Genomic DNA, 13,412 nt, shown 5'->3' on the forward strand with positions numbered 1-13,412 from the left:
GCGGGGCAGCGCCCTGGAGCTGGGGGTTGGACAGCGCCCGGGAGCTGGGGGGGCAGCGCCCTGGAGTCGGGGGCGGGGGCAGCGCCCTGGAGCCGGGGGGTGGGGGGGCAGCGCCCTGGAGCTGGGGCAGCGCCCTGGACTGGGGCGGGGGGCGGGGGGCAGCGCCCTGGGGTGCGGTCCAAGGTTCTGCTTGAATGGCCGTGATGTGAGCAGGGAGGAGATTTTGGATGGGGAAGATGATGCTTTCTTTGAAGATGCTTTAGCATCCGGATTGTCCTGTCGGAGCCCTTCATTGAATAAAGTGGTTCAACATTTATTTTATGGAGGATGATTCCTAACAGATCTTTATTTTTTTTTTTTAATGTTATCATTGTGGCGACTAAGCATTTTTGCTGTGTACCTTCTCAAAGTTTGGTCGTACAGATTTATGCTTCACGTCAACATTTGGGGGGGTATTTCAGAGTTTTATTCTTTTTTGTTGTTGTTAATCTTCATCCGAGGATATTTTTTCTGTTAATTTTTAGGGAGAGTGGAAGAGAGAGAGAAAGACGGACAGAAACGTCGATGTGTTGCCTCCTGTACGCACCCCGACCAGGGCACAGTCGGGTGGAGCCTGCAACCAAGGTACGTGCCCTTCACTGGAATCAAACCCAGGACCCTTTGGTCCACAGGCGGAGGCTCTATCCACCGAACCAAACCGGCTAGTGCTCATTCTTTTTTAAAAATATATTTTTTATTGATTTCAGAGATGAAGGGAGGAGAGAGAGATAGAAACATCAATGATCAGAGAGAACCATTGGTGGGCTGCCTCCTGCACGTCCCCCCTACCCCCACTGGGGATTGAGCCCGCAACCTGGGCATGTGCCCTTGACCGGAATCGAACCCGGGACCCTTCAATCCGCAGCTCTATCCACTAAGCCAAACCAGCTATGCCAGAGTTTCATTCTTGCTTGGATTATAAAACCAAGTTGTAGAATAGAATTTTAGGATGTTTAAGAGGCAATCTCTATTTGTGACACTTATTTTTAACTCTCCAGTGTTTAGATTAGAGACAAGTGAGTAATATTACATAGTACAGTATTTTTTGTGATGATTTAGACTCTCTTTACAAATGTGCATAATCATGAAACTGTCTTCATGTTTATTTTAATACTTATGAAAGCAACTGAAATGGCTGGTTTTTAAAAGTTATTCAGTTATTAATGATTAAGTTTGGAATCACTTCCTCAGTGATTTTAAATGAAAAGTAATGAGGTAGTTAGAATGCAAGAGTACAGATTTGTCAGAATTCATTTGAGAAAACCCCTGCAGCAAATTGAAGTGTTTATTTTCTTTTCCCTCTGCTTAAAAATTTGGAACCCCCTATTATGGAAAAATTCACTTGGGGTGAATTACTCTCAGTATTTTTTTTTCTTCTTTTAAATCTTCATTGTTGAGAGTATTACAGATGTCTCCCCCTTACCCCCACTTTGACCATCTCCACCCGGTTCCCCCCTGTCCCAGGCCTTGACCACCCTGTTGTCGGTGTCCATTGGTAATGCCTATATGCGTATAAGATCTTTCTTTTATCTCTTCCTGCCCCCCATCCGCCTTCCCTCTGAGAATGGTCAGTCTGTTCCATTTCCATGCCTCTGATTCTATTTTACTCACCAGCTTAGTCTGTTCATTAAATTTCTTATTCGTTTATTTTGATTTTTAGATTCAATTGTTGATAGATACGTATTTATTGCCTTTTTATTCTTCTTATTTTTTATCTTTTTCTTCTTCTTCCTTGTCATAAAGAATACCCTTTAACATTTCATGTAATACTGGTTTGGTGGTGATGAACTCCTTTAGCTTTTTCTTGTCTGTGAAGCTCTTTATCTGACCTTCAATTCTAAATGATAGCTTTGCTGGGTAGAGTAATCTTGGTTGTAGGTTCTTGCTATTCATCACTTTGAATATTTCTTGCCATTCCCTTCTGGCCTGCATAATTTCTGTTGAGAAATCAGCTGACAGTCATATGGATGCTCCCCTGTAGGTAACTAACTGCTTTTCTCTTGCTGCTTTTAAGATTTTCTCTTTGTCGTTAGCCCTTGGCATTTTAATTATGATATGTCTTGGTGTGGTCCTCCTTGGGTTCCTTTTGTTTGGGACTCTGCACTTCCTATACTTATAAATCTGTTTCTTTCACCAGATAGAGGAAGTTTTCTCTCCTTATTTCTTCAAATAGGTTTCCAATATCTTGCTTTCTTTCTCTTCTCATCTGACACCTCCATAATGCAAATGTTGGTATGCTTGAAGTAGTCCCACCTTCATATTTTTTAACTCTTTTTTTCTTTTTGCTCTTCTGATTGGGTGTGTTTTGCTTCCTTATATTCCAAATCATTGATTTGATTCTCGGAATCCTCTATTCCGCCTTGAGTCCCTGTAAATTATTCTTTATTTCAGTTAGTGTATCCTTAATTTCTGACTGGTCCTTTTCCATGTCTTTGAAAGTCTCACCAAGATCCTTGAAGCTCTCATTGAGATCCTTGAGTAACCTTATAACCATTGTTTTGAACTCTGCGTTTGCTTGCTTCCATTTCTTTTGTGTCCTGTTTTCTTTGTGTCCACATTTTGGCTGCTTCCCTGTGTTATTTTCTATGTATTAGGTAGAGCTTCTATGTCTCCTGGAATTGGTAGAGTGGCCTTGTGTTGTAAATGTCCTGTAGGGCCCAGTGGTTCAGACTCCCTAGTTACCTGAGCTAGGCACTCTAGGTGCACCCCTGGTTGGGCTGTGTGCACAGTCTTGTTGTAGTTGAGCCTTGATTGCTGTTGGTGTCAGTTTGAGGGATTGACCTCCAGACCAATTGGCTGTGAGGACCAGCTGTGACTACAGTGGAAGAGCTGCTATCCAGAAGTCACCCCTATGGAGCAGAACTTGTTTCAGTGGGGCTTTGGTACTCACTGAATCTGCCTCTTGAATGTGTCTTTTGTGGATGTGTAGAGTTGTAATCTGGTATGGTCTTAAGCTGTCCACCTGGTGCACTGGCTCTGGAGCCTCCTGGGAGGTGCAAAGTCAGCCACTTCCTGGGACTAAAGGGCAGGAACTACAGAAAGGTCTGCAGATGGCTGCTACTTGTATTGGGCTTGGAAGTGCCCAGGTGAGGCCCAGCTGTGAAGCAAGGCAGGCTGGTGCTAGTGCTGGGTCTTGGGCCTTTTACTGATAGGTTTGGGGCATGCTGATGCCAGCTGCAGCTTGTTTGAGAGATTTTAGCAAAGTCTGAAGTCTGAGCCAGGCAGGTCTTTCATAAGGAAAAGCCACTACAAACAGCTTAAGTGGGGCTGCAAATTGGATGGGGTAGGATCTCAGGAAATCACTGATGGAAACTCAGATATGGCTGCCAGCCAGCTCTGCAGCAGGGGGAGGTCCCAGTGCAGGAACAATGACTCCTGCCAGCAATCCTTGTTTGTGCTTCATGGTTTCCTTTGTATTTCTCTATAATGTCTACATCACAGTTTTTTGTTTGTTTGTTTGTTTGTTTGTTTTTGTTAGGATAAATGTACTATACTTAAGATAGAACTAATTATCCTGAGCCTGAACATTGTAATTCTAATATGCGCGAGGGGGAATTAAATTTACATTGTGGCACTAATGGGGGATCGGGTGTTAGTAGTAGCAATAACCCATCCTAAACATATTACTGTGTTTGATGTGAAATGAAACTACTTAATCAGTAGTTTTAATGCTTGTCTGAAAAGGGGTGGGTATTAACAGAAGGGAGTAGTCTGCTGGAATCCAGAAAAAGAGAGCAGAAAAAATACCTGCAGAAATATAAAGGACTTAAAGAAAGTATAGCAAATAAGGTTTTATAGAGGGATGTTGGTAATTTGTTTTTTCTCTTTGGTAATGTTTATATAGCACTATCTAAGGAAAAGAAATGTTAAGTTTGGTAGGTGTACCAGAGACAGTCCCCTCAGGCTTTTTCTTGGCCTGGATAATATTCCTCAGGACCCATTAAATTTGTGCTTACCAGGCAGCATTTTTAATTAATTATTAATTCAGCTCCCTATAATATTTTATTTCAGAAATGGTATGTTTTTTAAAAAATATATATTTTATTGATTTTTTACAGAGAGAAAGGGAGAGGGAGAGGGATAGTGAGTTAGAAACATTGATGAGAGAGAAACATCGATTCAGCTGCCTCCTGCACACTCCCTACTAGGGATGTGCCCACAACCAAGATACATGCCCTTGACCAGAATCGAACTTGGGACCCTTCAGTCCGCAGGCCGACGCTCTATCCACTGAGCCAAGCCGGTCAGGGCAGAAAGGGTATGTTTTGATAGTGTACGTATTCTTTCACTAGATAGTATATATCCTTATTGTGAATGAATAAATTTGTAAACTAATTTATACAGCAATACTATGTGAATTTGTTTCGTATGTGTCCAGCTGAGTACAATGATAAAATTGAGTTTCTGTCTCTGTAAAACATAGACCCTGAACCATTATGTTTCAGTCAGGTTCTGCTACCTGTAAGGGTCTCTCTGAGTGTCAGCTGCTTCATCTGTAGACATCTGACTTTTCTTTCTTTGGTTTCTATAGAAATAGGCATTAAAACTATATCTAAATTTCATAGCATGTATATGGCACTTTTTTGAAGATCTTTAAAATGGGACAGTAGGATAATAAATGCCTGAGTTCTGAAGTTCAGTGACCGCCGAGGTTCCTTTCTAGCTGCAGGAATCATGATTCAAGCAGATTCCTTTCAATACCCACCATTACCCACCCCCACTGTTATTTGAAGGAAGTACATGGGAAGAGATAGATCTAAAGTATTATGTAAAAGCTGAAATGTTTATTTAACTGGAAGGAAAATTAACTACCTGAACTCAGAGTTCAAATTTAACTCATTTTCTTTTTGGCTGCTTTGGTGAATAATAAGTAAACATTCAGCTCAAGTAAATTTGGCTCACAATACTCTTTTCTTCAGGTAAATGTAATATCATGAATTATTAATATATTAATTTATTATATTGGTAGAGTAACCAGAAATCTTTGTGGTTTTTATGTTTCATTTAATGAAGATTAGAAGAGGAGTCATGTCAGAAGAAACAGTAAGCGAATCACAGTTTTCCTTGAAGACCACAGCACTAAGAGCGTTTGATCGCCCCCTGTCTTGGTACTATTCTCTTTCTCAGGTAAAAAAAAAATGAAACTAACATGAAGTTGAATAATAAGTTTACTGCTCAGAGCATATTTTGCTTTCAGTGTTTAAAATTTAGTTGAAGTTTTAAAAGGTTCAGTCAAAATATTTATTAAAGTAGTTTACAACTTAACTTGGTTTTATTTTGTGTTTTTGTTGTTGTTATCAAATTCATAACTCTTAAAAGGGGTTGTATTACTTTTGTTTAAATTCTTTATTGTTGAAAGTATTACATGTCTCCTTTTTCCCCCATTGACCTCTCCCTCCCGCCCCCCCAAACCGGCTCTGGCTCAGTGTTTAAAATTTAGTTGAAGTTTTAAAAGGTTCAGTCAAAATATTTATTAAAGTAGTTTACAACTTAACTTGGTTTTATTTTGTTTTTGTTGTTGTTACCAAATTCATAACTCTTAAAAGGGGTTGTATTACTTTTATTTAAATTCTTTATTGTTGAAAGTATTACATGTCTCCTTTTTCCCCCATTGACCTCTCCCTCCCGCCCCCCCAGCACATGTTCTCACCCTCCAACTGTCTGTGTCCATTGGTTATGCTTATATGCATGCATACAAGTCCTTTGGATGATCTCTTACCCCCCGTCCACCCCCGCCTCTCCTCCTTTCCTCTGAGGTTTGACGCTTCTGTGTCTGAGAAGGAGAGAGAGATAGAAACATCAATGATGAGGAAGAATCGATGATTGGCTGCTTCCTACATGCCCCCTGCTGGGGGGATCAAGCCCACAACCCTGGCATCTGCCCTTGACTGGAATTGAACCCAGGACCCTTTAGTCCGCAGGCTGACGCTCTATCCACTGAGACAAACCAGCTAGGGCTCTGTATCTATTTTGTTCATCAGTTTATATTGTTCATTATATTCCACAAATAAGTGAGATCCTGTGATATTTATCTTTGTCTGACTGGCTTATTTCGCTTAGCATAATGCTCTCCAGGTCCATCCATGCTGTTGCGAATGGTAAGAGTTCTTTTCTTTTTTATAGCAGCGTAGTATTCCATTGTGTAGATGCACCACAGTTTTCTTATCCACTCATCTGCTGATAGGCACTTAGGCTGTTTGCAAATCTTAGCCATTGTAAAATGTGCTGCTATGAACATAAGGGTGCATATATCCTTTCTGATTGGTATTTCTGATTTCTTGGGATATATTCCTAGAAGTGGGATTACTGGGTCAAATGGGAGTTCCATTTTTAATTTTTTTAGGAAACTCCATACTATTTTCCACAGTGGCTGTACCAGTCTGCATTCCCACCAGCAGTGTGTGGGGGCCCATTGGCTGGGCCAGCGGGGGCAGGGGCTGCGGGCGGTTGGCTGGCCAGCACCGCTCCCAATTGGAGTGTTGGGGGCCGATTGGGGGCCGGCCTTCGGGGGGGATGCTGATCGGGGCTTGGATCAGGCTGATTGGCTGCTGCAGTGCGTGTCATAGCCACCAGTCATTCTGATCGTTCCGCCATCTGGTCGCTGGGCTTTTATATATATAGATCTCTGTTCATTTTTTAGATTTTTATTAAGGTGAATTCCTAGAGATGAAAATATTGAGTGTGTTTGGTATTTTTTCTTTTATTTGTTTATATTATTATACTATTTAGATGACATTTTAAAAGACCAGCAAATGAAATAGTCATTTGCAACAACATGGATGGACCTTGAGAGTATTATGCTAAGTGAAATAGGTCAATCAGAAAAAGCTAAGAACCATATGATTTCGCTCATATAACTGAAACTCATGGACACAAACAGCAGGGTGGTGGTTGCCAGAAGGAAGGGGTGGAGGGTGAAGGGCGCCCTAATATATAGTGATGGGAGAAGATTTAACTTTGGGTGGTAGGCACACATGCAATATACGGATCTTCTAACATAGAAACCCACACCTGAAACCTGTATGATCATATTAACCAATGTCACCCCAATAAATTTAATTAAAAAATAATAAAGAACTTAAATGATTAAAATAAATAAATGAATGAAAAGATCAGCAACAAGACGTAGCAGCACCACTGTATGTAAAGCACTGTGCTAGATAGTTTAAGTACATTTACAAATTCATTTAATCCTTAAAATGATCCTAAAATATTATTATTATCATTATTATTATTATTATTATTAGTTGTTGTTGTTGTTAATCCTCAATGAGGATATTTTTCCCATTCCTTTTCAGAGAATAGAAGGAAGGGAGGGGAGGAGAGAGAGAAACATTGATGTGAGACACATCGACTGGTTGTTTCCCGCATGAACCCCAACCTGAACGGAGAGCAAACCCCCAACCCAGGTACGTGCCCTTGACCAGGAATTGAACTGAGACCCTTTGGTGCATGGGCTGACACTCTAACCACTGAGCAACAGTGGCGAGGATTGACTTTTTAAAAAAAAAATTATTACTATTTTTTTAATCTTCAGAAAATATTGAGAGAAACAGAGAGAGAGGGAGAGAGAGAGAGAGAGAGAGAGAGAGAGGAGAAACAACGACATTAGACACACTGATTGGTTGCCTTCCACATGCTCCTTGACTGGGGCCAGGGATTGAACCTACGTGCCCTTGACCGGGAATCAAACTGGGGATCCTTTGGTGTGCAGGCCAACACTAACCACTGAGATACACCAGCCAAGGCAGTAATATTATTTAAAATTTATTTTTTTAATAGCTAAGACATTTACGTATTTCAAAAATCAAAACCATATATATATATATATATATATATATATATATATATATATATATATATATATGGAGATGTTTTACTCTATCTCAATCCCTTCTACTTAATATCTTACAGGGTTTCTTTATTCAAATATCAGCAAAAGCAATTATGTATTCTTATTTTCTCCTCTTATAGAAGGTAGCAGACAGTAGCATACCTGTGTTTTTGTCTTTTTGTACACTTAAGTTATATCCTGGATATCTTTCCATGTTAATATATATGTAGATCTTCTTTTTCTTTTTTTATTCTTACAGCTACATAATGTCTCTGTACGTGGTGGGCCTTTGGGTTTCTGATCTTATATCGTTACAAAACAGTGTTGTAGTGAATAAGTGAATAAACTTGATATACTTAAATTCATACAGATATAGGTATAGGAAAAATTTTTAGACTTAGGATTTCTGGGTCAAAGAGTACATATATTTTTGAATTTTGATGGATAATACTAAATTGCCCTCCATAAGAATAGCATTGTTTTGTACTCCCCAAATGTTGGGATTTTTGCCAACTAATAGGTGAGAATGGTATTTCACCATAGTTTTAATTTTCATTTTTATTATATGTTATGTTGAGCATCTTTTCATAGATTTAAGAGCAATTTATATTAACTATGAACATTTTGAAGGTTTTTAAAAAATATTTTAAATTGATTTTTATTTTATTTTTTTATTTTATTTTTATTTTTTTATTATTTTTTTTAAATTGATTTTTAGAGAGAGAGGAAGGGAAAAGGAAAGAGAGAGAGAAACATCGATGTGAGAGTCGATCAGCTGCCTCCTGCATGTCTCCCCTTCCCCCCCCGCCCCCCCCACACACTTGCATTTGAGCCCGCAACCCCGCATGAGGCCCAACTGGGAATTGAACCAGCAACCTTTCTGTACATGGGATGATGCCCAACCAACTGAGCTACACTGGTCAGGGTGAAGTTTTATTTATTTATTTTTAACATTGGTAAATTCCCAGATTGGCTATACCAATCCATAATCTCACTAGTTAGTAATAGTTGACAATGCCTATTTATTTGCAGCCTAGAAATTAAAAAAAACTTTATTAGCATTTTATATTTCTTTTTTATGAAATATTTTTGTATCCTTTGCCATACTGGTTTTATTATACCACCTGCTTTTCAATCCTGGAAATACATTTATGAGGCTAGGACTATTGTCCAACTTGTTCCATGGGATATTTAAAAAAAATAATGTAAAGAATTATTGCAGATATATTCTTTACTCTCAGTCACGGTACTTAGTAAAGTTTTATTGGTACACAGCCATGCTCATTTGTTAATGTTTTATCTGTGATTGCTTTTGCATTAACAGCAGAGTTAAGTAGTTGCAGTAGAGATCGAATGTTCCACAAGCCTAAAATATTTACTACCTGACATTTACCAAAAAAGTTTGTTGATCCCTGTATTAAGAGAGCAGACTATAATTTGAATACCAAGAAAGGGCCAGGAAAAAAGGTCAGTCTTGTTGGACAGTTCAGTAGTATTAGAATTGGACTATTTATGAAAAAAAGAAATTTTTGTGTTCATTAGTTCAGCCTCCAAAAATTGACAATCCATGTTGAATGTGATTCAGTTATATAATTAACTAGAGGCCCGGTGCCTGGATTCGTGCACTGGTGGGGTCCCTCGGCCTGGCCTGCGGGGATCGGGCCGAAACCCATGCATATAAGATCTTTGGTTAATCTCTTCCCACCCTTCTCCCTCCCTCCTTCCCTCTGAGATTCATCAGTCTTTTCCATGTTTCCATGCTTGTTTCCATGCCCCCCTGGTGGTCAGTGTGTCATATGTACCAGTCAAATGGTCAAACGGTCAGACACTTAGCATATTAGCCTTTTATATATATAGATTATAATAATGTAGTATAATTTTATAATATAACATAGTAATAGTGAGATATGTCATTGTGACTGAAGTTATTTCAACACATGATACATAACCTGCATGGATTTAAACACATCTTGTCTTTTTGATTCATGTTCCAACACTGGAACTGTGTGATTGAGTAACTTTGGCAAGTTACTTAACCTCTTTAAAGCCAATTTTTATCTACAAAAGGAATGAAACCAGTGTCCAGCACATAGTAAAGATGAGTGAACATCCCAATAAATATTCACTCCTATTTTATTTCCCTGTTTTATTTATTTAAGGAATAATACATTTTCCAAGTATTTTTCTATCATTTAATGAATACATACTCTAAACAAAATACTTAAGTCTCTTTAGCTTCTGCAGTTTTCTTAAGGGTCATTTTGGTATATTACAATGTATCATGTTAATACAAACAAACTCTGTTTTTCAGTTGGAAAAGGGTAAGTAGTTTAGTTGATTTTCCAAAATCAGAGTGGAGTGAGAGAGACTAGGAATTAACTAAACACTTAAAAATAAAAATCTGTCTAAATGCACTGTGGTATTCTGAATTGGTCCTGGAATAGAAAAGAACAATAGTGGGAAAACTGGTGAAAGTAGAATAGGGCTATAGCTCTTTTTTTTTTTTAAATTGATGAGAGAGAGAGAGAGAGAGAGAGAGAGAGAGAGAGAGAGAGAGAGATTGATTCGCTGCTCCACCCATCCATGCATTCATTGGTTGCTTCTTGTATGTGCCCTGATTGGGGACTGAACTGGAATCCTTGTTATATCAGGACGACACTCTAACCAACTGAGCTACCTGGCCAGGGCAAGGTCTATAGTTAATAATAATGTGCTAATGTTAATTTTTTAGTTTTGACAAGAGTACTATGGTTATGTAAGATATTAATATCAGAGAAAATCTGGTGATGTGGGAACTTTCTCTACTATCTTTGCAACTTTTCTGTAAATGTAAAGTTATTCCAAAATAAGATGTTTGTTACACTAAAATATTAAGAGCTCACATTTTTTGAATGCTGCTTGTGTGAGATACTACTTTATATATGTCATCTCCTTTTGTAACAACTGTATGAGGAAGATATTAATATCCCCATTTTCCAGAGTTTGCAGTTAGCATGTGACTTGTGGTATGTTCCAGTTGTCAGATTTATTCAAAATAAATGTGTTAAGCATTACTGTGTTTCAGTCAAGCTCCAAAGTGTTGAGCAAGATCTAGATGTAGTCCCTGCATTAACTAAGAGTTAGCTTAGAACCCTTCCACAAACAAACAAACAAACAAACAAACAAAAAAGGAAGAAAGAAAAGGTGTGTGGTAAGTACTGCGTTGGACTTAAAGGAATACATCAATTTAATTCTAGTGAGAAGTTTATGCTGTGTAAAGTGAAACAACGTTATTGGAGCAGAAGACTTGAATGTAACCAAATAACTATTCTGTTTCCAGAGAACATTGGATGAGGGAGGAAAACTTGGCAAGACCATTAAACAGTGGCATCAGGTTATGGAGCTGGGAGGATTGTGCAATATGAGCACAAGGAACAGGGTCTTATTCCTTTCTTTTTATTCTCAGCGTGTGGCCCATAAGTTGATGTTCAATGCATGTTGAATGAATAGGACACATGTCTAGTTTTCATTTTGTCTGGAGGTAAGAAAATGAGATGCTGTAGTTCCAGTGTTCCAGGCAATGGTATACAAGTATTTGACTTTCCTGGGGGGAGGGGGTGGAAGTAACAAATGAAAAGTGATAGGCAGGAGTAATATTAGAGACTTTCAAACCTTGTGTTGTCTAGATTACTTAGGATAAACATCTTTCTCTGGGAAATTTGCCTTATTTTTTGTCATGGAAAGGTTTCCTTTTTTCGTGAGATTAGGACTGTAAACTTTAATGGGAATTTTATGTAAAAATAATACATAAACATATAAATAGAATTTAGATTTTACTCCCAGCCAGCATGGCTCAGTGGGTGAGTGTTGACCTATGAACCAGGAGGTCATGGTTCGATTCCCAGTCGGGGCACATGCCCTGGTTGCGAGCTTGATTCCCAGTGTAGGGTATGCAGGAGACAGCCGACCAATCATTCTCTCTCATCATTGATGTTTCTATCTCTCTCTCCTTCCCCTTCCCTCTCTAAAGGTGTTCCACTATCATCAGGACTGATTCTACTAACATGACAAAAACTAGCCCCCTTATCCGTCTTATACACAATTTCACCTATTAATCTAAACCTCCTAATTATATCCTTATTATCAATTGCAATTGGAAGTTGAGGAGGATTAAATCAAATGCAATTATGTAAAATTATGGCTTATTCATCTGTTGCTCATATAGGATAAATAATTTCTATCTTAATTTATAATCCAACCATAACATTATTAAACCTATTTATTTATCTATAGCAGGGGTCCTCAAACTTTTTAAACAGGGGGCCAGTTCACTGTCCTTCAGACCGTTGGAGGGCCGGACTATAGTTTAAAAAAAAAAACTATGAACAAATTCCTATGCATACTGCACATATCTTATTTTGAAGTAAAAAAACAAAACGGGAACAAATACAATACTTGTATTTGCATGTGGCCCGCGGGCCATAGTTTGAGGACCCCTGATCTATAGTCGAATAACTACTACATTCATACTATTCATAATAAATGCATGAACCACAACAACCTCCTTGTTCCACATATGAAACAAGACACCACTAATTATCACATTTACTGAAGAAATTATAAACTGGCGTCGTATACTTAAAGAAAGGTTCTCACTACAAGAGCCCCAGCGTTTGCTGCATGGGAGGCAGTGGAAAGGTACTAGTTCCCCTCCCCCCCTTTTTTTTAAGTTTTGTTGTTTTTTACTTTAGGAGTAGGATATTCTTTTTAAAAAATATATTTTTTTATTAATTTCAGAGAGGAAGGGAGAGGGAGAGAGAGATAGAAACATCAATGATGAGAGAGAATCATTGATCAGCTGCCTCCCACACGCCCCGCACTGGGGATTGAGCCTGCAACCCAGGCATATGCCCCTGACCAGAATCAAACCCAAGACCCTTTATTCTACAGGCCGATGCTCTACCCCCCGAGCTAAGCCGGCTAGGGCTCTTTTGTGTTTTTTAAAATATATTTTTATTGGAGGAAGGGAGAGGGAGAGAGAAATAGAAACATCAATGATGAGAGAGGATCATTGACTGGCTGCCTCCTGCACACTCCCTACTGGAGATGGAGCCTGCAATCTGGGCATGTGCCCTGACCAGGAATCAAGAATCGAACGGTGACCTCCTGGTTCATAGGTTGATGCTCAACCACTGAACCGTGCCAGCCAGGGCAAGATTTGTATTTTCTGTATTCCCAGTGCTTCCTGATCAATGGAAGGCATTCCCTAAATGTTTATGGAATATAATTAGTACAATTAGATTTTATTTTAATTTTTATAGCACAGTGCTAGTACATTGTAAGATGCTGAGAATTTGTTGATTAATTCACAAATAAAATGGCTTATTCAGATGCTTTTAGAAATTGAGTTAATGTATGTTTGTCTAAATTTCTAGATGGTTAAAAAAATTGGTTCATTGAGAAGGTTTGATTTAATCATTCCAATAATGAAAAATCTTGCTATCATTCAGGCAGAAAATTCAGTTGCAGAATTAATCCTTAGTTGTTCAACAAATATTAA

At 38.7% G+C, this 13,412-nt stretch overlaps 1 protein-coding gene across 1 annotated transcript in view; it reads left to right on the plus strand.

Moving 5' to 3' along the window:
- Window positions 1-587: 587 nt before the first annotated feature.
- The window catches only part of MIGA1 (mitoguardin 1), a 71,483-nt gene continuing 58,658 nt past the window's right edge, over window positions 588-13,412 (plus strand). Inside the window, exons 1-2 of the mRNA XM_006086104.3 lie at window positions 588-624; window positions 5,053-5,166. Coding sequence (XP_006086166.1) covers window positions 5,068-5,166 — 99 coding nt within the window. The 5' untranslated portion in view covers window positions 588-624; window positions 5,053-5,067. The remainder of the gene's footprint in view (window positions 625-5,052; window positions 5,167-13,412) is intronic.

Source organism: Myotis lucifugus, unplaced genomic scaffold (assembly GCF_000147115.1).
Source record: "Myotis lucifugus unplaced genomic scaffold, Myoluc2.0 scaffold_25, whole genome shotgun sequence".
Classification (NCBI taxonomy): Eukaryota; Metazoa; Chordata; class Mammalia; order Chiroptera; family Vespertilionidae; genus Myotis; species Myotis lucifugus.